Raw genomic sequence first — 27,937 nt, forward strand, 5'->3', positions numbered from 1 at the left:
TCCTCACTGCCCCCCACCCCACCCACACCCCCCGCTCCGTCCAGCTCATCATATACCTTCACGTAAGGGTCACAGATGCCAGGCTCTCTGCTCATCAGGGCTTTGCCTTCTATAACTAAAGAGAGAATGAAAATGTTGGGGTGGGTGCATGCATGGGAAGGATTATCACTAGCCCCTAATGTGTGTAACAGCCATTGGCTATGAACCCCCTCTGGTCTAGTCCATCCCCACCATCTCCCACACGCAGGCGGGACCCTCACTGAGACCCTGCAGTAGTCATCGATGCTTTGAATCTTACAGCTGCAAAAGAACATCAAATTTATCGAGTTTAACCCCTTACTTAACGGGAAAGATGAGACTATAGGGGGACCCAGAGATAGTAAGAAACCTGCCCAAAGTCACAGAGCAATCAGAGCGATGCGAATGCCATCAGAGCAGGGTTTGGATCCGTATCTCCTGACTCCCAGTCCAGTGCTCCTTCCTCCACACAAGACTGCCTCCTGGGACGGAGGGGCCAGGCTAGAGAACTTACCCTGCCCCATCGGTTGTGCTGGGGCTGCTGGATGGGACAGTACAGGAGGCAAAAGCCTGGGTCCAGAGACGGGCCCAGGGCCCTGGGTCCGCAGACCAGCACAAATGCCAGCTCCCCACTTACTAGACAAGAGCTTGAGCAAGCGGCTTTGTCTCTCTGCAACTGAATTTGCAATTTTTCAATGGAGGAGTGATAATAATGGGTTAGGGATCACAACATCCACTTCACATGGTAGGTGTGCTGGGTAAATGAGATAATGTGTCTAAAGTGCTGAGTAGAAGGCCTGGCAAGCAAGTAACTGCTCAAGGAAGGTTTGCTAGAGAAAAAATAATAATAAACAAAGGCAAGGGATAGGTGGCTGGTGAGGCACAGGCCAGGTCCTGAACGTACACACCGCCCGTTTGCCTGAGGTCTGCAGAAATAAGACAGAAGCAGAGCCTCTTTGCTATTTTCTTTTCTGTTCAGTGTGGATTGAGCCCTAGGGTTTGGCTTGGACGGGGCTCCCGTAGGCTGAGGCCTGAAGCCTGTGAAGCCAAAGGAGAGGGAGAGAACAGGCTGGAAGGGATGAAGAGCCCTAAGACTGGGGGGAAGCCAAAGCAAACTGTGCTGGACAAATGAAGTGGTGGAGGCCAAGATGCCTTTTGCAAACTCTGTTTGCACAGCTGGAGTCAGGCTCTGGCCCACAAAGAACCCCCCTCTAATGGTCCTTGGGAACGTCACCTTGGGCCCCCCAAGGCCAGGACCGGAGGACCCCAGGCGCCTGCTGGTCTACGCTGCCTGGTGTCCTAGCTACCATTCCTGTGTGCATCCTTCCTCTCGAGGGTGTGGTCACAGGGGGCAGGCTGCCGGCCTGAGGAAACCCTGGGTCTCCCTGTCCCTACCCCCCCCCCCACGCAGGTGCAGCAGACATGGCTGCGGCCTCACTGCACCCCCCGGACAGCCCAGAGTGATGCAGTGTTCTCAGGGCTGTGATAAGGACACAGAAGGGGAAACAACATACTCAGGTAGGTCAGGGGGGTGATTCCTGGAGGGGAAAAAATGAAGCAAAATGAGCCTTCCTTCCTGAGTCTTCGTGATGATGAAGGCAGGCCTGTTTCTTGCAAAATCAGAGGAAGGGTTATTTTTCAAAAGGAATTCAAAAAGAAGGCAGGCGACTCCAGGCACAAGAAACAGTGGGGGCAGAGGCTCAGAGGCATGAGCAAGCATGATGGCCTCAAGGGGGAACACGTAACTGGACAGAAAAAGGGATGCAGGGAGAGTTTAACAGCAAGAGCCACGCAGGCTGGAGAGACAGGCAGGGCAGCAAAAGCCACGGCAGAAGCTCAGTAACTACGTGTGTGCTGGGTGGAAGGACAAACAAATGGATAAATGGACAGTTAAGTGTAAAATCCTCTGGGTGGCACATAGGACCTTCATCGCCTGGCCCCATACTCACTGTGGAGCAGCAGAACCCGGTCCTGGGCATCGATCGACAGCTTCAGCTGACCTAAGGAAACAACAACAGAAGCAACTTCACCTCATCTCCTTGTTGGGTGAAAGATGGGGTAGCAGTGATGAGAATGCTCTTTTGTTCATGTGAAGGGATTCAAAGATCCATACAGTCTCTGGGTTGAAAGGGAGCTCAGAAGCCACTTAGTTCAGCCTTCTCACAATATCGAGAGTCCCTTCTGCGATACCGCCAGCAGTGGCTCTCCACCCTGGGCTTACACCCCCCTGCTAATGGGGAGCTCACTACTCTACAAGGCAGCCCAGGTTAACGCTGGAGAGCTCTCTCTGTTGGACATCTGGAAAAGTTGTTGCATCCACATCAAGATGAGCCCAGATTGAAGAGTGAAGGATCCTGGGCCTTGGTCAGGAGTCCATGGGGGTCAGGGGGTCGAGGGGGAGGTCAGGGCAGCCCCTCCACTATGACAGACAGCTAGCTGTGTTCTGGAAAGGCAATAACAACACAAGGACCAGGAACAAATGATTTGGGGGGAAAGCAAAAGAAAAGAGATCAGGTGTGGGCAGAGAGATCCTTCAAATCCTACCACCAGATCCTACCACCCTCCACCGTTGCAGGAATGCTGACCTCCCTGAAGAAAACCCGACCGCGGGCATACAGAATCGCAGGCCCACCCCAGGCATACTGAATCAGAATCTCCACTTTAAGCAGATCCCCAGGGAGGCACAGGAGCATTAAAGGCCGAGGAGGCCCGGACTTGAGCGTGTTGAAGGGCCTCTGAGCATGTGTATAAGCTTGGAAAAGGCCTTCTTAGCAAGACACAAAATACAGAGGCACCAAGGGAAAAGATAGACAACTCTGACTTAAATGTCCATTACAGTTAAAGAGATCATAAACAAGGTTATGAGACAACACAAAAGAAAAATAGACAAAGGTCATAAACTGGAAATTCAGAGAAGACGAAACAGCCAATAAATGTACGAGAAGACGCTCGACCTCACAGAGATCTGGGACATGCAAATTAACCATAAAATGCCATTTTCCATCAATCTGCTTGGCAGATCGTTTAAAAGACAGATAATGTTGGGGCACCTGGCTGGCTCAGTCGGTTGAGCGCGCAACTCCTGATCTCAGGGTTGTAAGTTCAAGCCCCATGTTGGATGTAGCCATTACTTAAAAGTAAAATCTTTAGGGGGAGCCTGGATGGGACATCTGATTCTTGATCTCAGCTCAGGTCTTGACCCCCAGGGCCACTGAGTTCCAGCCATGCTTTGGGCTCCACACCACTTAAAAAACAATAATAATAAAATAAAATCTTTAAAAAGAGAGATGGATAATGTCAAATGTTGGTTAAAAATGTGAGAAAACAGGTACTCTCTTACCCTGTGGGAGGAAGTGGAATGGAGGGTAATTTCTGGCAATATCTATTAAAATTCAGTTGTGCATGTCCTTCAACCTGGCGATTCGACTTCCAGGTCACTATCACAGACAAAAAACGCACACCACAAAAAGGGCGCTCCAGCACTGTTTAAAATAAGGACAAACTGGAAACACCTGAACGGGCCATCAGTATGAAAATGGTGAAATAAGCCATCTCTAGCTGTGCTTGGAATAGTAGAAGCTGTTACCAAAAAAATGAGGGAACTCTGTATGTCCTGGCAGGGGGAACATTGTTGTGATAAGTTTTTAAGGGAAACAAACAAACTGCAGAACAATGCAGATGACATACATTTCTGCGTGTGTGTGTGTGTGTGTGTGTGTGTGTGTGTGTGTTCTGAAAGGATGCCAAATGAAAAACCAGGGATAGCCTCTAGAATTGGAGAGAGGGAAGTCAAGAGGAATTTAAATCTATCACTATTGTTGTTTCAACAATACAAATTAAATGAACTATAGCGCTGCTATAATTAAAAATAAGAAGTGGGGTGCCTGGTGGCTCAGTCAGTTAAGCAACGGACTCTAGATTTCCGTTCAGGTCATGATCTTGTGGTCACGAGATGAAGCCCCAAGTAGGGCTCCACGCTCAGTGGGGAGTCTGCTTGAGATTCTCTCTCCCTCTCCCTCTGCCCCTCCCCACCCTCACTCTCACTTTATTTATAAATAAAATCTTTTAAAAAGTAAAAATTAGAGGCGCCTGGTTCGCTCAGTTGTTAAGCGTCTGCCTTCGGCTTGGGTCGTGATCCCGGGGTCCTGGGATCCAGCCCCTCAACCTGCTCAGGGGAGAGTCTGCTTCTCCCTCTCCCACTCCCCCTGCTTGTGTTCCCTCTTTTGCTGTCTCTCTGTCCAATAAATAAGTAAAATCTTTTTAAAAAATTAAAAATTAAAATTAAATTAAAAATATGAAGAGGAAATGAAAAAAAAAGGGAAGCGGGGGGGGGGGGATGTGAACATAACGGAAGGGCCAGGGCTGGAAAGCAGGTGAAGAATGAGGAGTTAGTTTTTCCCCTGGCTTTTCTAATTTTTTTAAAGGTGATATAAAACAAAACAAAACATCAAGTCATCCTCACAGATGCCCAGTGGCCCTTCAGCATGGACAGAAGAGAGAAGGATCATACTCTTCTTCCTCAATGACATGTTGAAAATTTTTCCTCAGTCCAGTGGACTCTTTCTGGAACTCAAGAAACCAGTGAACTCAATCCACCTGGTAGACATGTACTGGGGAGGCAAGGAGGATGGGGGAGGGCCTTCCAAGCTGAAGCAACCCCACACAGCAACCAGAAAGCCCTTGCATCCATGACAACCCTATCTTACAGTCATCAGCCTCTGCTTGATCACCTCTGGTGATGGGGAGCTCACTTCCTGCAATGGGGGCCCTTTTTCTTTTGCAATAACTCTGACTATTCAATGCTCCATCATATATTGAGCCAGAAGTGGCCTCTCAGTACCTTTTATTACCCAGAAATGGTTCTGCTGTCAGTCTACAGGTTCTCTCCTCTAGATCTCAAGCCTGAAGTCCTTCCACTGCTCCCCATGGCACAGTGAGATGTCCTCTCATCATCCCAACTATTTATCTCTGGACATTCCCAGTGAAACTGGGACTGTGGCTGGGCTTGTGCTTTGCTGCTGGCTGGAGGGAGGCCAGGCAGGTTCAGAGAATAGAAAGGAGGGAAATTCTGAGCAGTCCCCCCAACTCCTGGGACCTGGAAACCACTTGCTCCTCGCACTTTGGGGGTGTTTAAACTGCAAACCCAGGCAATTCAGACTCCAGAAAACCCTTGTCCAGCTCTTCACCCAGCAGAAATTCCTGCTGCTCTCCCGCCCAGGGCATAGATCTCAGAAGCCCGGAGGCCTGTACCAGTTCCAGCCCCAACTACCGTCCTTGCTCTCAGAGCCAGATTGTCCCCCCAGCCGCGAGGGGGGCTAATAACAGAGGCTACTGCACTTGCCAAGCTGTGTGTGGATCAGATAATGCTGGAGGGTGAGGAGGTCCTTGCAGGAAAGGCGCCAAGACAATCTGTGGCATTATTAGCTCAAGATCTGAGCCATTACCACTTTGGGGCCCTCTAGAGATGAGAAATCTACAAAAACTGTGCCAGATCCAGTGTGGGCTAGGAGAAGGGTTTGAAACAGACAGAAATGGCCAGCAGTCACAGATTCAATCTCATGAACCCAAAGGCGATTGTGTTTAACCCCAAAACATTTTTTCTGAAACTATTACCAGTGCAAAGGCAGCTTTGGCCAGAACATATTTGGCTTTCCAAAGCTGTGGGAACCCCTGAGCTGCACAACACCATCACCTACCCGACGGCCCATTCACAGAAATCAGGATGGACAGGGAAATACAAATCAAAACCACGATGAGATACCACCTCCCACCAGTCAGAATGGCTGAAAGTAACAAGTCAGGAAACGACAGATGTTGGCGAGGATGCGGAGAAAGGGGAACCCTCCCACACTGTTGGGAATGCAAACTCATGCAGCCCTCTGGAAAACAGTATGGAGTTTCCTCAAAAAGTTAAAAATAGAGCTACCTTACGATCCAGCAACTGCACTACTGGGTATTGACCCCAAAAATATAAATGTAGTGATCCGAAGGGGTACCTGCACCCCAATGTTTATAGCAGCAATGTCCACAATAGCCAAACTATGGAAAGAGCCCAGACGTCCATCAACAGATGAATGGATAAAGAAGATGTGGTATATATACATAGAATGGAATACTACTCAGCCATCAAAAAATATGAAATTTTGCCATTTGTAACAACGTGGGTGGAACTAGAGGGTGTTAGGCTAAGTGAAAAAAGTCAATCAGAGAAAGACAATTATCCTATGATCTCACTGATATGTGGAATTTAAGAAACAAAACAGAGGATCGTTGGGGAAGAGAGGAAAAAATAAAACAAGATGAAATCAGAGAGGGAGACAAACTATAAGAGACTCTTAATCGTAGGAAACAAACAGGGTTGTTGGAAGGGAGGGGGTGGGGGATGGAGTAACTGGGTGCTGGACATTAAGGAGGGCGTGTGGTGTAATGAGCACTGGGTATTATATAAGACTGATGAATCAGTGACCTCTACCTCTGAAACCAATAACACATTATATGTTAATTTGAAAAGAAAAAAGAAAAAAGAAATCAGGAGGGAGGCATCTCCTAGCACAAATGGTTGTTAGTTCTACTCGACAAACATTAGCCAGGCACCTGCATGGGGCCCTGAGTCTGGAAGGACAGATCTGAATGGCCAGGTGCCCACCCGCAGGAAACCCACAGCCCAATGACTAGGGCAGGAGCATAGGCAAGGCCAAAAAGTGGAGCTGGAGCACAGGATGGGCCTGGAGCAAAGACTGACTCGGAAATCAGAGGAGTCTGCCGGCTCCCCTTGCAGGCCTTGCCATGCAGGCCTCCTCGGGGAGAACCATCGTGCCCTCTACCCAGGTACAGCAGAGAAACCAAGCCCAGCAGACCAGACTCAGGCCCAGTGAGGGACACACCCTCCCCCAGCCCATCTGTGGGCTCACAGGTAAGGGCAAAATGAAGAATGAGACCCTACCCCTACCCTGCTTGGCCACGGCTGTCCCTTCTGCCTCCCCCCCTTGGCCCATTCCATCGAATGAATGTGTCTCAAGGGCCCTGAAGTCATCTTGCCCAAACTCCTCAACTGGAAGCCAGAACAGTCATGCCCAGATATGGAAGGGGACTTGCCCTAGGCCGAGCAACCCGGGTAAGGCATCCCCAAATGAGAGACCCGAATGCTGCCCCAACGCCAGCACTCTGGCCTATACACCGAGCCGGTCTTCCAGAGCCACGCCTGTGCACCACTGCATCTGCCAGTGCAACCCTGGGGCTCAGGAGCAGAGAGAGCCGTCAGGCACAGCACCAGGAGCCACAGCTTTGCTCAGAAGCCAAGGGAAGCCACAAAGAGGGCAGGCTCAAAGAAATGTCTCCAAGTCTAAAGAAAGAAACCACTGGGTAAAGAGGAAGTCAACCTGGGGCCTTCAGCTGATCTAAGTAACCAAGCCCCTCACCTGCCCCTTGAATCTCCGATCTTGTCATTATCCCCACGTTCTGCCCAGGGCCAGGGAGTGGTCTATGAGAGTGCCCAGGAACGTCCAGGCTCAAGGGCCTGGAGCCATTCTCATTGGGTTATTCAGGAGCCCTGGAGAGGGCACAGCCCTCAATTCCCATGCAGCTGCATTTGGGCACTCCGTCTGCGAAGGGAGGTGGTGATGGGGACCCAGAGAGGCTGCAGAAGTATGTGGGAGTCAGGGCCCAGAGACAAAGGGAGGAGAGATAGGGCCACATGTGACAGGAAACATACTGGGTAAGAGTGAGCTTCAGAAGGCACAGAGAAGGCACTGAACCCAGATTCTGCTCGCACAGTACTTAGGGGGATTCACACTCACCAGGCCCCGTAGAAAAAAAGGGCATGGAAGCCAGCTCAAGAAACTCAGTCTGGCAGACCTTACCCTGGAGAGGACCACAGGAAGGTGAACGATGACTCTCAGGACACGGCCAGGGAGGGGCGTACTCAGAACTCAAAGCAAGAAGATGGGGGCTGCACACCATAGCTGGGCTCAGGGATCAGCAGGAACATGTCCTTGAGGGACCTCGTGGAGCCCTGGGGTATGCAGAGAATACATCTACAAGGGAATTGCCCGGCTGGCATGAAGCAGCAGTCATCTCAAAACCCAGTTCGCCTCAAAAGCAACTCCCCATTTAGAGCTATCATGTGTTGAAAGCCACAGGAAGGGGGATGATGTCAGGACAAATGTACAACGGAGGCTGGGTCTCCCTGGAGCCTGGCCAGCCACCAACACTCACAGATTTCCCCTCCATTTGTGGGGACGAGTCTGTACCCCAAGCTGTGTGTGCAGGAGAGTGGGAGGGAGCCAAGCAGCTACCAGGCACCCCTGTCTCTGTGATCCTGGGCTGCCTGACCCACAGGGCAGCCTGACCAAGGCTCAGAGAGGGGTATGCATGTTTACCGATCTCACTTTCTGCCCTCTAAAGGAGAAATGGCAGGCTGCAGGGGTGTTGGAGAAATGGGAGCCATCCAGCTCTGGGGATGCAGCCCTGTGGAGCCTTTCAAGAGACTGTTCTTTCGAAGACGGAGAATGTTGAGTTCCATTTGGAGAAACAGCCTGGCTTATGCTGGTGCCTGCTGGTGGAAGGAGGCATGCAGAGCCCAGGGGGCAGGGGGCTGCAGTGGTGAAATAGAGACGATGACGGGTCGTTACGACTCCTCTCTTCTGACTCTCCACTTCCTGTGCAACCTGATATTAAATGTGGCTCCCCAAGCTGTTTTTCCTTCCAGGAATAGATTGCTCTCGCCAGCATACGTCGGCTAACCTCTTGGCCGCAGAGACCCTGAGCAAAAACCACCCAGCAAAGCCATTCCCAAATTCCTGACTCACAGAAACCAGGAGATACTGAATGTTCGGGGGGTTTTTAAGCCAATAGGTATTGGGGTACTTTGTTATGAAGCAATATATAATTAATATAGACCCCTATTGCCCTCCAAAGCCAGGTGACATAAACCTGAGCTCAATGCTGGGACAATTTTTCAATTTTTAAAATTGTTAAGAAAACACAGTTCTAAGATAAATCACTGTATTATGACTAAGGAAAGAAAAGGCCTTCCATTTGTGAGGTCCTTGATTGTTCTCCCTAAAGAATTGCGATACATTCAAACCGTACTCATTACCAATTCAACTGTAAAATCTGGAATTGTCTCACAGTAACCCACAGACAGCCCAGCACGTTCATGAAAATGCTTCCCCCGCAGAGCAAATGGTTTTCTTTTACACACATTTGTGTACAATACCACAATATATAGAAAATTCACCCTATCCTTCCCTTTCATGATGTTCCTTTAGATTTTATTATGACTTTAATTCCAAAATTGTCAGTTTCACCACATTTTATAAATGATTCTCCACGCTTACCTAATTCATATTACAGACTTCTTCTTCATAGTTAAATATGCTATGTTGTAATAATGAGCACCTGTTACATCCTTGCTGATGGCTTTAAGCCACACCATGAAGTCAGTGATTTATTTTCATTATGTCTTACAGTGTGTCATTTTTTTCACTATCACAGTTTTCCAGCAGAACAAGTCTAATACAGAAAACACGAGGGAGGAAGCCCAGAAAGAACTATGAGCAAAGCGTGGGTTTTGGAGTCCGTAAGACCTGGCTTGGACCCTGGGTCTGCCACTGATAATACTGAATCACTACATCTTCGTCTCCTCATCTGTACAATGGAAAGAAGACTCATACAGTTCTGGGAGGGTTCTTGTAAAACTGAGAACTAACGTACGTACGTGGAGGGCCTGGCAAAGAATAGGCACTCCCACTGACAGGACGAAAGGAAGGATGGAGGGAAAGAAAAGGGAAGGAAGGATGGAAGGGCAGAAGGAAGGGAGGGAGGGAGGAAAGGAGAGGAGATGAAAAGAGTAAAAATGACTCAGAAAAATTAGAAAACACAGGTAGGGGACTTCTATTTCTGGGATGACAGGCCCACAGAAGAAATCTAGAAGAGCTGGACAAAATATTAAAAGCAGCTTTTTGGAGATACAAGACAGAGAGGAACTACGGAGCAGGCTCTGGGGGGAGGGAGGTCCGTGGAATGAAGTTTAATGTTTTCCTGGGCTAATTCTCTCCTTGGGGTGTTTTCAAATTCCAGAGAGATGACGGAGAAGCTGAGAGGCTGAGCAGAGTTTCTGTCTGCCTCACAGGGCAAGAGGAGCAGGAGTGGGAGACCAGGGCCCGTCAAGAGTGGGATCCTTCTGAGCCCTGACCTTTTGGGTCAGAACCCTAAAGGGTTGCTCCTCAGGAATACGTGAGCCGTGATGAGATGCAGTTCAAGGGACCGCAGCTCAACCTCAGATAATCCCAATCCCCAACATCAGAATTATCCCAGATCGTTGGTGACCTCAAGCACCTGACAGAAGCAAATAGCTTTTTTAAAAAAAGATTTTATTTATTTATCTATTTGAGAGAAGAGAGAGAAGGAGCGTGGGGGGGGGGGAGAAGGAGAAGCAGGCTTCCCACTGACCAAGGAGCCTGACAATGTGGGGCTCGATCCCAGGACCCCGGAATCACGACCTGAGCCAAAGGCAGACGCTTATCCGACTGAGCCACCCAGGCACCCAAAGCAAATGTCTTTTTGAAGGAAGAGATCATCCTAGGTCTGCACCAAGAAGCAAAATAACAACTCTGTGCCTGCCGTTTGTAAGAGACGCAGCACACCTGGAACATAAAGAAACAGAAAGACTGACGGAAATAAGATGGAAAAAGATACGCCAGGCAATGCATTGTTAACCAAAAGAAGGCTGGGTAGCTACGTTAACATCAGGAAAAGTAGACTTTCTCTGCACTAGAAATAAAGAGAAAGCTTCATAATAATAAAAGTTTCAATTCACTACTAAGATAATAGTTCTAAACTTGTATGCTCTTACTATTGCTTCAAAATATATAAAAGTAAGACAACTCTAATGACAAAGAGACAAATGTACAACCACAGGAGGAATTTTAACACACCTCTCTTGGTAACTCATAGAACAATTTGGGGGTGCGGGGTGGGGGGAGATCAGCAAGGATATGGAACATTGGAACAACATAATTAGCAAATTCGACCAAAACCTGACACAAAGGACGCTACGCCCAACTACTGCGGAGCTTTTCAAGTACACACAGAACATTTATAAAAACTGACTGTATCCTGGGCCATCAGAGGACCGAAAGGATGCAGAGTATATTCCCTGACCAAAATATGAAACAAAGAATAAAAATATTACCAGAAAACCCCCACTATCTGGAAATTAAGAAACACACGTCCAAATCACCTAAAGACTTGAGAAAATAGGACTATGAAAATCAGAAACTATTTTGAACTGAATGATAAAGAAAAAATCTGCATGTCGAACATGAGGTTTCTGGATATTGGCAATCTTGACCGCCCCCCACCTCCACCCCATGAAAGTTACACAGGTATAATGCTTTGTGATGAGTCACTCAACCGCATGTCATTTGGGGGGACACTTTTCTGTGTGTTATATTTCATAATAAAAAGGGTTTTAAAAAAATAGAGCGGAGCGGCGCCTGGGCCGCTTAGTCAGTTAAGCATTTGCCTTCAGCTCAGGGTCCTGGGATCAAGTCCCACATCGGGCTCCTTGCTCAGCGGGAAGCCTGCTTCTCCCTCTCCCTCTGCTGCTCCCCCTGCTTGCACTCTCTTGCTCTGTCAAATAAAAAAATAAAATCTTTTTAAAAAAATAAAACAATAAAAAAAAAACAAAAATAAAAAATTGAGCGGAATTGGAAACAAGGCAAAAGGACTCTTGACAGGCCAGAAACTGAGAATTTCTAAATGCTCCCAAGCAAACAGACCCCAAATGACAGGAAAGCCAGTAAATGCTGAGGACCCGACCAGCAAATGATGAGCCCCTGAGAAGTTGTTGGAGGGGCTTCCCGGCCAAGCCCAGGGCCTGGCCCAGGCTCTGAGCCGCACGGCCAGCCAGGGGCAGCTGGCGGGGCCAGATCCCAGCCTCCAGTTCAGGGCCTGGCTTCTCGCTGCCCCACACGCCAAGCAGCGGCCTGGCATCCGTTCTACAGAAAACGCATTTGTCATCTCTGGAAGAGTTGGGTTCTAGGCCCGGTTTACATACTCCGCTCTCCTGAAGCCAGAACACTTCCTTAGAAGGCAGCGTGTGACAACTAATAATGTTACTTGAATGTGCCTCTTACTGGGGGACAAGGCGTTGTTCCCGTGTACACACACACACACACACACACAATACATAAACCTCGAAGTATACCTACAGCACTCCCCCTGGACGGAAAACAATTTTGTCTCCTCAGAATTCCAGAGATTCTGGAAATTTCGCTCCCTTTAAATGCTTGTGCTCAGTAAGCCAGCAGCTAGGCACCACTTTCGGCTGGTTCTATCAGGGCAAAGCGCCCTCCTGAAGGCCAAGGGCTACTTGCCAGGCTTGGGGAAAAGGCAATGAACTGAGGTAAACTTAGCAAAGACCTTCATGTGAAGCGAGTTCACACTGGCTACCGAAGCTGACTGAATCCACAGCTTCCAAACCTGGCTGATCATCAACATACTTCCGTGGCTTCTTACAATGACAGACTCTCAGGCTCCTCCCCAGACTTATCAAGATCCTAGGAATCTATGGGTTGTTTTCTTTTTAAGATTTATTTATTTATTTTGAGGGAGAGAGAGATAGAGAGAGCAAGGGTGAGAGGCAGAGGGAGAGGGAGTCTTAAGCAGACTCCATGCTGAGCACAGAGCCCCACACAGGGCTCGATCTCATAACCCCGAGATCGAGACCTGAGCCAAAACCAAGAGCCGGACACCTAACCAACTGCGCCACCCACGCAGCCCAGGAATCTGTGTTTTTAATAGACTTGTCAGGCGCTTCTGCCAAGAGACCGGGTCTGGTAACCACTGATACAAATCTTCATTCGTGAGCAGACAAGCAAAGACCGCTCTGCATGAAGAAAATCAGCAGCCTGAAAGAGGGACAGCATTTGTCAAGGCAATAAAATTGAAGCAGGAAACAGGGCAGAACTTTCCAGTGTCGATCTGTGTCCTCGGAGAGACCTGAGAGGAGACTGTGTGAGAGCAGGAGGCTCCCCACCCCACCAGGTTCCTGCCTGCCCGCGGCACACTCAGGTCACAGTCACTGGTTCCAGCAGCAACCCTCCCCGATAACCATCCGACCCAGCCCTGAGGCCACGGCGGGGCGAAGGATCCAGTTCCTGCTGGTCTGGACACTCCCCGACTTCCCAGATCTGGCAGGATGATTAATTCAGTAGAAGAATATGGACTGACACTAGGAAACAGTCACACTATACCAGTAAGGAAAAGAAATGGATTCTAAAACTGTACATACAATACGGTCTCGATTCTTTTCAAATCATCACATACCCCTACATACACAGAAATACGTCTGGAAGGATATAAACAAAATATAACTTGACAACAGTCTTTTCTGAGGAGTCAGAGTACAGGTGATTTTTCGCTTTCTTCTTTTCACTAAGTTTTCAACAATGAAGCCATCTTACGGAGATAACAAGGAGGAAAAGACAATGAGCTGTATTTTTACTTTTAAACCAGGACACAGCTAAGGTAATAGGGCCTCATGGCTCCTTCACACTCTTTCCTGACCACCCCAACCCCACCAATTCAGGTCACTCTGGAAACCTTCCTTGTCTGGTAGACTCCCACATCCCAGTGGGGTTAACAAGAACTGCTTCTAAGGGTTGGGGGGATTCAATGAGATAAAGCACTTGACACAAGGCATGGCCATGGTAAGTGCTCAAGAAATGGTGGCTACCTCCTGACTCCCATGGTTACGCTCCACCAACTAGACCAGTGAAGTCCAGGATGCTAGATCACAGGCCACTGCTAGTGGCCAAGCCACTGCTTTCCTATTGCTTCCTCTGCTCCTAGAGAAAAAGGCAGTTTCTGAGGAGGCAAGTGTGCTGATGGAGGTAAGGCTGAGCACAGGAGAGCCAGAACGCCGGGGAGGGCCTAACTCCTGGGCTGTTCTGTAGTTGAAATCTGGGCAAAGTCCTGTATGTTGCAGGACTACCCAACCTTTATAAAGAAAGTTGTATATAAACTTTAAAAAAAGAAAAAGGTACGGGACACGTTGTCTCAGAAGGCTTGAGCTCGGGTACCAAGTCTGGCACTGGCTCGCTGGGAGACCTTCCTCTCTCTGGATCTCAAGCCTCCACAGAGGAAATATTACCGGCTCTCCACAGGGAGTTGCAGAACCAGTGAGGAAACAGAGCCGTGAAGGGCTGTGCTCTCGGACAGGGCTCTCATCGCTATTATGGCTACTTGAAAGGCTGGATTGGCCCAGACCCTTGGGGCAGCTGCGGCCCTGCTGTTATTTGGGGGAACCCAGGCGAGCTAGGAAGGGGTTTGGGAGCAGGGGCCTACTGCCTGTTTCTTTCTACTTCAAGCCCCCAAGCAGGCCCGCGACCCTCCTGAGAGCCTGGTCACTCCTGGAGAAGAGAATTTTCCCACATCTGCTGTGGGTCAGATATCCACTGGAGCAGTCACATTGCAGCTTCCAAGGTGAGCCCACAAGGAGCCAAGGCCACCCGGGCTCCTTCCGCACCTGTCCTGTCCCTGAACCAAAGGAAAGAGGATGGAGGAAATCTCCAGATGTAGTAACAAGGCCGTGATTCAACCCTGAGCTGCTTGCTCAGGGGAAACCCTAGCGGTGCAAACCAGGTCTCTGAAAGATGAACCAGGTTGTGATTATTCCAGCCAAGTGAGGCAAAAGCAGCTGCACTTGGCCCCCCTGGCCAGGCAGCAGGTGGTGCCCGCGGCTTGCTCAGCCTGAGCCCCCGGGCCCTGAGCGCCCCCTGGGCACCCGCTGCTGCCAGCCGCACCTATCACGGTGGGGTGGGTGGGGGCGGCCCTTTCCGGGGCGCTGGGAGGAGGGTGAAGCCGCCCTGGCAGCCAGCCGTCGCGGGCACTTACCAAAGGTGGTGAGGTAGAAGGACAAGTCCGGGTGGGCGCGCCGGCTCCCGAGGGAGACGCGGTGCAGGGAGCGCTCCATGGCGGCCCCGCTGCGGCCGGCCAGGACCGCCAGTAACCCGAGGCGTCTGTGTTGCTCCCCCGTAACCGAGGCAGCAGGTTCACCCGCCCCCGCCCCGTGCCAGTGTCCCGGAGGCGGGAGCGCCAGGCCGGCTGCTGCGCGCGTTTGAATGGGCCGGCGCGCCGGGCCCTGATTGGCCCGCGCCCGTTTGAATGGGGAGGTTTCCACCTGACCGATCCGAAGCCGGCCCGGGGGGAGGAGGTGCCCGCGCCGCAACCGCGACGGCGGCGGCCGCAACTGCAGCCCGGGTGGCCCCTCCTCCGAGCTCCGAAGGTAGTCCTCGCTGAGGAGCCAGAAGGACCGGGCGGCCACAGCAGGGCTCCTGGCTCCCGGCTGGAAGTGCCAGCCCCAGGTGAGGCCCGCGGCCGCTGGCGTGCATGCAGGCGGACTTGGCCTGCTCGCCTAGCTCCCCCAGCCAGCAATTAGCCAGGTTTGTAACATGCTTTGAAGCTCAGACCTGTAATCACCGTACCCAAGCAAGCGCAAAGGAGCATTCCCCTGGCCCAGTGCAGTGGGGTTTGGAAAAGTGTTCATGCTCGGACTGGCTGCAGCCCCTTCCCAAACTCTGTTCTCTCCATCCGCCTCTTGAGCCTCCTCTTGGATGGGAGCAGCCTGGCACAGGTCCAGGCCAAAGCAGCTTGCTCCAGCCAACCTCACAGCCCCCCATCTGCAGCCTGGCGTGGTGAAGCGGAGCGCAGGCCCTCAGCATCTGAGGGGACAGAAACACATGGGATGCAGGGAGGGTAGGCGCTTTCAGTCTCCAGAGCCAGGTGTCAGGAGGCAGAGCTGGAAGGGAGGTCAGTCCCTGCACTGCTTTGTCAGCAAACATTCATGGGACACCTCCTGGGAACAGTTTCACACCAAGACATCTGCTCTGCAAATCTCTGACTGTTGCTGCTGTGGGAGGGAAAGCTGCTGGTCTTATGTAAATCTAAAAATGGGAGGTGTTGGAAGTTGCCAGATGGATATCTGGCTCAGGGATCCACTCAAGACGAGGTTGGAGGGTGCAAGAGAGAAAGTGGGGAGACAAGTTATATGTACTGAGTACCAGGGGCTGAGCTGGGCAATTTACACGCATCATCTCATTTAATCTTCATGGTGATCCTAGGAAGTATTAGCCCCAGTTTACCAGAGATAAATCTGAACCTCAGGCAGAGAAGGTAGGTGACTTGTCCAAGGTTGGCAAAGCTGAAATTTGAACCCAGGCCCGTCTGCCCCAAAGGCCAGCCTCCGTCCGTTCTTCTTTGCCCTCCATCCTGCCCCACGGCCAACAGCAAGTGCAGCTTGCAGACTTGCCTTCTTGAAGCAGGAAAGGAAACCTGAAGCCACAGGGCCAGCTGGCTACCAGCAGGGAGAGAAGCTAGAGAAGGAGACCTGAAATCAGCAAACTAGTGGTCAAGTGCAAATGAGTCACATAAAGGCCTGTGGATTGTTTGAAACCTGGCACTTTATGAAGCCCTGCTTTGCCCTTCCCCCAAAGCTCATACCGTGAACACTGCCCATAGCAGGAGCGAGCCTACTCCCCTGGCCCCAACCAATGACAGGTGGACATACCTGCACCCTGGACTTGAGCGTGCCTGATTCTCCTCCTGGCTGGGGGAGTCTGCGTCCAGGCGTCCTTTCTGGGTGGGGAGGTATGCTGGCCCTGCCACTCCATCCATCCAGGGATAATGGGCAACCTCAGGCTCAAACCACAGGATGCAGAAAAGACACTGAGGCTGGAGGTGCTCTAGACCTGCAGGAACAAGATGGGAGCATGAGTTAGGCATGACCCGAGGACACCCCCCGAGAGGGGTGTTTATTCCCACTAGGAGTTAGAAAGCATAGCATTCTGGAGCCAAGGCAAAGGAAGGTCCACAGGGAAAGGGAGAGTGATGTGCCCAAGATGGCAGTGGCCCCTTCCCAGCTCTGCCAGGGACCACTGTGGAGCCTGTACTGGGGAAGACAATCTGGGCTCAGGAAGCTGTGAGCAAAGTGCAGACACACCCTCAGGAGGGTGGGACCCAGAAGAGCAGGACAGAGCTGCGGATCTGAATGTGGCCTGGAGGGAAAGACTGAAGCCCACACCGGCACCTCCCCCCCACTCAGGATAAAGGCCCCCTCAGCAGCTAACCTATTCAGTTGGGAGAACCCAATGCCATTCCGATCCCGAGCTGACCCCTCTGGTGGCACCGTCTCCACCACCTTCACCATCAACAGTAAGGCCCCTTTACTTAGAACACTGGACCCTTCCTTCTCTTAAAGAGGGAGGTCACTCTTTTCTCAGAAGAGGGAGGGCAGAAGTGAGTGGGAACCTGGGCAGAGGCGCTGCAGGAAAAATGGCCTGTTCACCCACACTACTGTCCAAAGGGGACATCCAGAAAGGGTCACGGTGATGGCCCTGCTTTCCCCAAGAAGGCAGATGAGTCTGCTGACCAAGCCTGTCTTTCTGACAGGCCCTGAGCACTCTAGCACCCCCGGGCTGTGGGCCTCAATGTCTCCCTCACACCTCACTCACACTCCACATGTACGTAGTGTACTACAGACACAGCACAAACACACGTCGCACACCCTCTACACACACACACATACATACCATAACTTCCCATGTACGTACATGCGCAAATACCCCATAGACAGGGGTATCTGTTAAGCACCTGCCTTCCACTCGGGTGGTGATCCCAGGGTCCTGGGATGGAGCCCCGTGACGGGATCCCTGCTCAGCGGGAAGTCTGCCTCCCCCTCTCCCTCTGCCCCTCCCCCTCCCCCTGCTCATTTTCTTTCTCTCTCACTCTCTCTCTCTCTCTCAAGTAAATAAATAAAATCTTTTAAAAAAGAAGAGTAGAAATTAATGAAATACAAAACATTCATACAGCAGCTCTATTAAAAATGTGACAAAATTGGGTCCACATTCTCCCAGTTTTGCCACATTCCTTTTTTTAAAGAAAAGCCAGAAATCTCGAATTTTTCACTTAATATCTCCCAATTTTTTAATACAGGCAATTCATTCAAAAAATTGTAAAATATTTTGGAGGCCAAGTAAAATATATCTCTGTCCTATAACTAGTTTGAAATCTCTGCTAGACCAATCCGATTTATGAATATAGACACAAAATTCCTAACTAAAACATTAGCAAATCAAAGCTGGCAATATGGGGCGCTTGGGTGGCTCAGTTGGTTAAGCAACTGCCTTTGGCTCAGGTCATGATCCCAGGGGCCTGGGATTGAGCCCAGCATCAGCACCATGGGGCTGCCTGCTCAGTGGGGTGCCTTCTCCCTCTCCCTCTGCTGTTCCCCCCGCTTGTGTTCTCCTGCGCTCTCTGTCAAATAAATAAATAAAATCTTTAAAAAAAACAAAAAAAAAACCACTGGCAGTATATTCATGATCAAGTGGTATTTATTCTAGGAATGCAAGATCATTCAAATTTAATAAGCATATTAGTGTAGAGGCTGGCAAACTAGGACTGCAAGCCAAATCTGGCCCATCACCTATTTTTGTACAAGTGGACTAAGAATGCATTTTACATTTTAAAATGGTTGAAAAAAATTAAAAGCTTTTCTATGGCCATAAAAAAAGTTTAAATTTTAAATTAAAAAATGAATTCAAAATATTTATAAAACATGGCAAATATGTATATATGAATCAAGAAGTTTGACCAATCAGTAAGAAAAATAAAAATGTACCCAAAAACATGAATAATTATCACACAAGAGAGGCAGTATAATTGACTAATAATGCATAAAATACTGGTAAACCCAAGAAAGAAAAAAATCATCTGCCTCCAGGAAGTTCAAGCATTTCTATTAATGAGGCAACTAAGGGTCAGAGTTGTTAACTGGATCAGGTTGCCAAAGCAGTTAAGTAAACAGTGGAGAAATCAGAATCGAGCCAAAGAATCACTATAGAATGTCTTTCCTACTAGTCCTCCTGCTCAGAATCTCTAGGTTACAAACAAAGGGGACTGAGACCTCTGTGGCTCCTGATGCATTAAAATTCAACTCAAGGGGGGCACCTGCATGGCTAAGTCAGTTAAGCATCTGCCTTCAGCTCAGGTCATGGACCAGGGTCCTGGGATCAAGCCCCAGCATCAGGCTCCTTGCTCGGTGGAGAGCCTGCTTCTCCCTCTCCCTCTGCCTGCTGCTGCCCTTGCTTGTGCTCTGTCTCTGTCAAATGAATAAATAAAATAAAATAAAATAAAATAAAATTCAACCAATGTTTATGAAGCTAAACACTATTTTGTGCTGAACCTTACACTTGTTGCTGGGGTTCTAGAAGTGAACAAGATAGAGCGTATGATCTAATGAGAGATAGGATGGATATTACAATAGAGGAACCACCATATTGACCTGTGGCAAGACAGATTAACATCTCATTCAGTCTGGGGAGCTGGGCAGGCTGAGATGGTAAAGGAAGTCGGAGAGGACTTTTCAAAGAAAGCAACCTGAAGGATGATTTAGCCAAGCAAAGGAAGTGAAGGAAGGGTTACAGGCAGAAAGAACAAAACACACAAAGGCCAGCAAAGGAGAGCGAAGCATTGTTCGTTTGAGGAACTCAATGATGGAAAGCAGGGTGGCAGGGAACTTAAGAGTGTGGGGGTGGAAGTAATATGCAAGAAGGTAAACATCATACGAGCTTCGTGTATTATTAAACGGGGCTTGGAAGGTGGTTCCCCAGATGAAAATCAGACACTGATCCTTCACCCCAAGCAGAAAGGGTGCTGGGTGAGCAGAAACTCTAGACGTCACCCAGAGGAACTATCAAAAATATACCTCTTGAAAGTTTCAGAATTTGTATTTCTGTAGAAAGGAAATGGGTTTGTCCCATGTGGGACGATGCAACTTCATCCCTGGAGACTTTTAAAAACTGGGTTAAACCCGGGCCTAAAAAAATTATAGGTCTCCAGAGCAGTTTTCATCTTTTTAACTTCAACCCATATTAGGAAATACGTATTTATAATGTGAATGCCGTGATGTGCTCAGTGATGTGCTGGAGACAATTCACATTTTCAAGATTTTGCAAGCCGATTGTTAAACACAGTCATTCTTAAAAGTAATTATGTAAACTAACAATTAAACTCAAAATAAACTCTCAAAACTCATGATTTCCTAATTATGCTACCATTTTTTATTATCATCCATACACTACTGTGCAATTCTCCCCAACTCCATGTGCGGTGATGTCACACTGGTACCTGGAAACCAACCATGGTGGGAGTATTTGCACTAAAGAAATCGGCAAGTACTACAAATCAGGGCTTCGTTTGGTTTTGATTTGTTGTTTAGATTAGGATGCAACTCTACTTGTCAAAACACCATTTAATTAAAACTATAGGTTGACTATGGATGCAAGAGTTAGGAAAAAATCAGTGGAGGCATCCCGTGAGAATCAATTCACTATATGGAATTTACAACAAAGAGTTTTTGTATATTTTAACCAAAAAAAAAAAAAAGGGGGGGGAGCCAGGGCTTTGTCCTAAGAGCACAGAGCAGTCATCGAAAGATTTTAAGCAAGATTCCAAAAAAGGCTTTAATTCATGTTTTAGAAAGATCACTCTGGCCAGAGTGAGAAAAAAAATGGATGGGGGAAAGCAGTGGCCTGAGGGTTGGAAATATGGAAACAGAATGTACTAAAAAAAAAAAAAAAAAAAAAAAAAGGAACAGACAGAAAGTCTTGTTAGGTGAAGTCTTTTCCAGGAGTCCAGGCAGAAGATGATAGTGGCTGGAAGGCATGGAAAGAGGTAGAATCAATAGGACTTGGGGACTGATTGGTAGATAAAATGCAAAACGGAATCCTGGCTCGAGAAATTCGATGTTTAGAAGTACCCTTTACAGGGGTGCCTGCCTAGTTCAATTGGGAGAGCATGCAGCTCTTGATCTCAGGATTGAGTTTGAGTCCCACACTGGATGTACAGATTACTAAATAAATAAATAAATATACTTTAAGAAAAAAAAGTGCCCTTTACAGAGATGGAGAATGTGGGAGGAGGAGCTGACGTGAGACTGAGTGACCCATGGGCTGCCCAAGTGGAGATGTCAAGTGAGCAGCTGAAGATACTTGACAAGAAGCTCAGGGAAAATATTTAGGCTAGACACATGGATGTAGAAATTCCCAGGACAGCCATGGGCATGGATAGGAGAGTCCAAGGAGCATGTTTAATGAGAGAAGAAGGCTCAGGAAAGAACCAAGGAGAGTACCAACTGAAAAGACAGGCAGGGGAAGAAAGGCACGAGAGGGGGAAGGCAGGCCAGGGAGTGTATTAAGAAGGAAATAATTGTCAACCACGTCAAATACTGTTGAGAGGTCAAGTAGGTTAATAACTGAGAAGTGTCCATTGGATTTAGCAACAAGGCAGTCATTGTTGACCTTCCATCCCAGAATAAAATGCTGGGAGGCAACAGCTCCACATGAATGAAAATGTACCAAATTCACTCTAAAAGGAAAAATACCCTGGGCTCAAAGCCAGAGAATATTCTTGGGTCATGTTTTCTTCTCGTCCTAAATTTAACCAGCTGGAATGCTTTGTAAAGTGGTATTTTATTCACCCTTGAAATGCAGGATTTGCTTTTTAAATGTATGTCTGCAATTCGTCTTTAAGGTAGAACACGGTATCTTTGGATTAGTGGTTCTCTGCAAGAGCAGATGCTGGTTGCTTTAAGTACCACTGAGAAACCGTAATTTGCCTCAGATGGAGCAGCTTTTGGTGACCTAAATACACAAACAGAGTCTAAGTGGGAACCAAGTAAAAAATTCAAGATTCCAAGCGAGCCAAGAGGTGCTGTTGCAAAGTAGAAGAGACCAGGATGTGAAGGCAATCTTGCTGTGACTTCTGTCACTGATCACTAGGGTTGATTCCGTTGGTCTGGCTGGCCAGGCAGGTGTCCCCCTCCTCTGTCACTGCTCTGTGTACCAGGTGCATCCCCCCAAAATTGCAAGCTTGGTCAAAGTGGACCACTGTCTTTGATAGAGGAGGACCGTGATTCGGTCAGGGGTATATGAGCAGCTGTACTTCCCTGCTAGAACCTCCAAACAAGCTCTCAAAGTACAAGAGACCAAAGCCCTCACCACCAGAGAATTGTGAAATAGTACGTCGAATCCAAAGATAAAAGCCAGAGACTTAAAGGCCAGAGAAGAAAAGCAGAGTCCCCAGTCTCTCCTAGAACGGCTCGGTGTCCTTGTAGTTATGTTGAAAGCCCTTTTCAAGAGGCAGTCCTTTTCCTGGCCTGACAATAAGCAACTTGGCCTGGCACAGTCAAGAGGTCTGTAGGGCCTCAAAAAGTCTTCTGAACTTAAATAATATAAACCTCTGTCTCCAGCCAAGATGGAGTAACATCTTGGGATGGATCCAATAAAGGGACCGGATTTTCCCTCTCACCTGAAACAACTAAAAGACTGGACAAAAAATATGAAACAACGATTTTCAAGATATTAGGCCTCAAACAACGAGGTCAGGGATCTCTGAAAAACAGAAAACCAACAAGGTGACCCGATGATTGCCCCAGCTTATTGCCCAGAGAGACTTGCGAAAAGGGAGAGGGAACCTAGGCCAACTCCAGATCCCTGAGTTGAGGAGTTCAAGAGGCCAAGGCAGCTAGAGTTCACAGGACAGAGTGTCAGAGAGCGAGAGCTGCACAAAGAGAGAGCCCCAGAGATCTGTAGACAGTGTCCCCTCGAGTTCTCAGATAAGTGCTCATAAGCTCATGGGTGTGAGAAAAGTACCCCAAAGCTGGGGAAAGAACCATTCAAAAGGATTAGAGGGAATAGTCTTTGAGGCTCACACAGGGCCAGAAATAGTTCTTATGCTCATTAGCCAGACTGGAAAGACCTCCTAATTCATGGGGCACTGAGTAGGGACTCAGAAGGGTTTTGCTTCAGTTGTGGGGAGTAATTAGCCCTGACTAAATAACACTCTGGTCCTATCCAATAATAGCTTAAAAGTAAGACCCCAAAGGATCAAAATGTTTCTAAGTAAGCTCAAGAATATTTAGAGGAATGCAAAAATACCCAACAACCAACAAGGTAAAATTTACAATGTCTGGTATCCAATAAAAAGCTATGAGGCATGCAAAGAAGCAGGAAAATGTGACCCATAGTAAGGAGAAAAATCAAGCAATAGAAACTAATCCCGGAATGACACAGGTGATAGAATTAGTAGACAAATACATAATAATGGTTATTACAACTGTATTTTTATGTTCAAGGAGCACTTTAAAATCATGTTGAGGCATGGAAAATATAAAAAAGACCAAATCGAACATCTAGAGGTGAAAATATATAATATCTGAGATGTAAAAATACACAGGATGGGGTTAAAAGCACATTAGACACTACAGGAAAAAGAAAGATTAGTGAACTTGAAAATTTGGCAATAGAAACCATCCAAAATAAAACATACAAAACATAAACAAAAAGAGCATTAGCGAGCCGCAGGATAACTTCCAACACCCTAATACATATGTAATTGGAATCGGGCCCCTGAAGGAGATAGGGGCCAGAAATATATTTGAGGAAATCATGGGTAAAAATTTTCCAAATCTGATGAAAATTTCAAACCCACAAATCCATGAAGCTCAATGAATCCCAAGTGAAAGAAATATGAAGAAACCTACACCAAAGCACATCATGATCAAATTGCCTAAAATCAGTAATAAAGTCAGTCTTGAAAGCAGCCAGAAAAAAAAAAAAAAAAAACAGATTACATGCAGAAGAACAAAGATGACATTAGCTTTCTCATCAGAAACACACACCAGAAGACAGTGAAGCAGCAGCATCTTTATTGAAAGGGAAAAAAAACACACACCAACCTATTCTACCCAGCAAAAATACCTTTCAAAAATGAAGGTGAAAATAAAGATCTTCTCAGACTTCCAAAAGCTGAATGAATTGATCATTGACCAAACCCGTACCACAAGAAATGTTAAAAAAATCTTCCAGGCAGCAGGAAAATGATACCATCTGGAAGTCTTGATCTGCACAAAGGAATGCAGAGAACACTAGAAATGGTAAACTACATGGGTACATACATTTCCTCCTATTTTAATCTCTTGGAAAGAACACTCTAACTAGGGTAAGGAACCATTGACCAAAAAGCATCCAGAGCTCCCTGCATCCTGGAATAAATTGTTGTATGTTGCCTTGTCTAAATTCTGACAAAGTAATTGCAAGCAGCAAACTCCAGGGGAGCGATTAGCAAGTTAGCATTTGCAACCACGTGGGATTGTGGATCCTACTTAGGGCAGAGAGCAGTTTAGATATGTTTTGTATAAAATGCAGCAAGCAGAGCTGAGGGCTGTGTGTCAGCTGAACTGCAGGCAGGCTGGACCGGGAGGCTTATGCAGAGCAAAGCCTACCTCTGGATCAGAGTCCTATGATGGGGAGCCCCTTCCAGTGGACAGTAGCAGAGCATGCTGGGAAGAATTCCAGGGACAGAGGTCCCAAAGGTTCTCCAGGGAAATTTCACGGGGAGCTGGGGGAGATATCTAGGTGGGTTTGACTGGAGCTGTAACTAGGATAAGAAGCATGTATTCCCGTTGCTTCCAGATCCTCACCGATCACTCTTGGACCCCTTCCTCTGCCCCCACCACTCTACTGAAACTGTTCACTCAGAGGTCACCACTGACTTCCTAATTATGAAAATCAAGTGCCTATTCTCAGTCTTCATTCGCCTCACCATAGTTGTCGTCCATCTTCTCTGATAATTCCTCTATTCTATGGCTCTTCCTGCCATCTGGTGAGGCGTGTTCCCCAGCCATGCCCTTTAATCCCCTTCCCGCCTCTAGATTCCCTCCCTCCGAGATCTCCTCTCCTGCGGCTACTCTGTGCTGTTCTGATGAGGACTCCGATCTCTCTCCAACCCCAGGCCCACGGCCACCTCTGCTCTGCCACACTAACCAACGCTCTTCTTCCTCTCTGCACCCATTCCCTCCCTGACTGCTCACCTCAACTAGCCCTCATGCTTCCACATCTTTCTACCCGACTAGATGGTGCACAGCTCTAATGCAGGGACCGAGATGGGTCTTCTTGGTAACTGCCCACTACCCACCCTAGCATCTGGCACACATTTTAAAAAGTCAAATCTTGCCAGGAAATTCAGATCTAAAATCAACAAACAAGGCATAAATTGTGAATAACCAAATTACCTTCAAATAAGCCCTTCGTCACCCATAAAATACACAGGGTATTGTAAATCAGAAGGGGAATGGCCAATTTGCCTTCCCCATCTCGCACTCCCTCTGGGCTGTCTTTTCACTGAGTGGCAGAGCTGGAACAGCCCCCACCCGTTGCATTGTACTCCCCTGTCACTCCTTCCCACTTGTGCTTCATTTTTTGGCCCGGTCCGTTGATTGAACTTCCATAAACGAGAAGCATACAAAGCCATAACTCCATTGTAAAGGTTTGATGGAGGAATTCTTTTCTCTCTCCTTGAACTGGTTTTTCCTCTTGGCCTCCCCGTTTCTGATACTGACAGCACCTCACTGAATCGGGCTGAAAATTCCTTGGCTCCTCCCCCTCCCCCACTCCTGCTTTCTAGTTTCCAGGTTCTTGTTAGTTTTTCCTTTGCACCAGGCCCCTTTGTCTCCGTTCTGTCGCCGCCCACAGACTCCAGGCCCTGGTCACCTCCCATCTTGACTTCTGTGATAGCCTAACTGATCTCGCTGGGCTTGCTGGTCTCTCTCCAATTCGTGTTTGGCTGCCATCAGATTAACAATTTCTTTTTTTTAAAGATTTATTTGTTTGAGAAAAGGAGAGAGCACGGCACAAACCAGAGGGGCAGAGGGAGAGGGAGAGAGAATCTGAAGCAGACTCTGTGCTGAGTGTGGAGCCTGACACGGGGCTCAGTGACCACGAGATCACGACCTGAGCCGAAACCAAGAGTCGGACGTCCAACCAACTGCACCACAGGCCCCCAGATGAACAATTTCTAAAGCACTGCTTTAGTCCTATCACCCCCTTAGACAAGAGCCACCGATGGCTCTCATAGAGAGCCCACTCTCCCCAGCCCAGCGTGCAAGGCCCTGAACAACAAGCTGTCTCCAGCCCTGCCTTCCCCTCGTTCCAGACCGGAACCCGACACTCCTTGCTTATCCCCCCACCTTCTCTCACCTGCATCACTCATCACTTCCCTCCACTTACCCCCACAAACATCTCCACTTGCCAAAACCTAATAGTTTCAGACGGTAGCATCCAAAGTGCCCCTTTCTCTTCTTGTCACCATAGTTCCTTCTGTGTACCACTAGCTCTCACTACTACGTTATATGTACCCTAGAGAAAAGAGATGAGTCACATACGATTTTTATTCATCTGCTCATTCAGCATACATTAGTGAGCATTTATAATGTGCCAGGCACTCGACTAGGTGCTGAAGATACACAGTGAAGACAGATGCCACTCACAGAACTAACAGTCTGGCTGTGGAAGGTGGTGACGGACAAGCCGTGAGCTCCACAGAGGCCCGGAGAGGAAAAGTGAAAGAGGAGAGCCTCACCCTGCCAGTGGTCAGAGAAAGCTTCCCCAAATAAGTAACATGTGAGCTGAGATCTACAGAATGAGTAGAAAATAGTCAGGCAGAGGGGGAAGAAAAGAATTGTACAGGTTGAAAGAAAAGTACAGAAAAAAAATTTTTTTTCTTTTTAAAGCCTGAAGAGAGGACATGACTCATTAGAACCAAAAGAAAAAAATCATGGCTAGAGCACATCACCAGGGAGAAGTGGGGAGGACTGGGACTGGGGAGACAAGCAGGGCCCAGCCAGGCCACAAACCTACCTCTCAAGGCTTGTAAGACAGGCAAAAGGGGTTGGGTTTGATCCGGAGGCCAAGAGAGAGTTTTAATTATTTGCGGAGATCCCTTCCAAAACAGGGCCATCCTTAGAAGTAATATAGACTCAAAAAAAAAAAAAAAAATCTGATTTTCTTGATTTCACCCTCCCTGAATTTTTAAACAGGCAAAATTTGATCAAGATAAATTTAGGAGATGCAAAACAGCATAAGACCCTCAGATAATTTTTCATTTTTCTACCTATCAAAGGCTGCCTCCCCCAGTCTCTGCCCAACTGATGACTGTCAGGATCATCGATAGCTCCCAATTTCCCCAAATCCTAGGCCTCTGGGTATGTTCCAGAATTTGTCACACTCTTGAAATAGTTCTTCCAATGATATTCTAAATTGTTCAAGGACTAATTCATTCATCAGGGCGCTTAAATTGGATCCTGTATCTCATTGGTGAAATGTGGGTTTTTTCTCTATGTACTCAGCAAGGAAATCTCTTTGGCTGTGCCAACCCTGGCCTCAGTAAAGAACCAGAGGCCTCCAGTCGTGGAAGAGTATCATTTTCACAATGGAATATCACCACCTAGTGGTCCCAAACAACTTTGCCAAGTGAGCCAGAAAAATTTCTAGCTATCTTCCTGGGAATGACTCTTCATCTCCCCAGAACTTTTTGTTTTCTCTATCAAGATAATCTAGGGGTCGACTGTCTAACACGTAATAGGTATTCGGTGTTTGTTAAACTAATGTATAAACAGAAGGACAAAATAATTTCATTCCCTGGTACCTTCTGGCAACTGAAAAAGACAATTTAGAAAGTCTTTCCCAGATTCCCCTGGATTCCCAAGGGCCTCTAATCATTCTTATCTAACAGCCAGAGGTATTTTTGTCTTTAATTTAGCAAACAATTCCTTTAGGCACATTTGACTAAATGGATTTTTTTTTTAAGGGTCACTGCCATTCCAGCTGAAACCCTGACTCCCTCCCAGAAACAACGAAGAACAGAGTCTGTTGCCCCAGATGTCAGGATTAATACCAAAACAGAGGAATCGCTGGCCCCGCAGGGAGGAGACTGGACATAGACTGAGGACTCTGTCATTGACTCTGCTTTCACACACAGGTCAAACTGGGTCAGGTGTCTTCGGGAAGTGTGCTCAGAA

At 48.0% G+C, this 27,937-nt stretch overlaps 1 protein-coding gene across 5 annotated transcripts in view; it reads right to left on the minus strand.

Moving 5' to 3' along the window:
* Window positions 1-27,937, minus strand: part of RGS3 (regulator of G protein signaling 3) — a 130,648-nt gene that overhangs the window by 98,743 nt on the left and 3,968 nt on the right. For 3 of the 5 annotated variants that reach the window (XM_087869455.1, XM_045791108.2, XM_045791110.2), the window contains 3 exons: window positions 16,592-16,772; window positions 1,968-2,018; window positions 57-115 (listed from right to left, as the gene is read on the minus strand). In XM_087869455.1, coding sequence (XP_087725581.1) covers window positions 57-115; window positions 1,968-2,018; window positions 16,592-16,694 — 213 coding nt within the window. In that variant the 5' untranslated portion in view covers window positions 16,695-16,772. Of the gene's footprint in view, window positions 1-56; window positions 116-1,967; window positions 2,019-14,919; window positions 15,127-16,591; window positions 16,773-27,937 lie in introns of those variants that run through there. The other 2 variants (XM_045791109.2, XM_045791114.2) reach the window with 2 other exon arrangements.

This window comes from Ursus americanus, chromosome 18, assembly GCF_024610735.1.
Source record: "Ursus americanus isolate L20-20 chromosome 18, mUrsAme1.1.p, whole genome shotgun sequence".
Taxonomy (NCBI): domain Eukaryota; kingdom Metazoa; phylum Chordata; class Mammalia; order Carnivora; family Ursidae; genus Ursus; species Ursus americanus.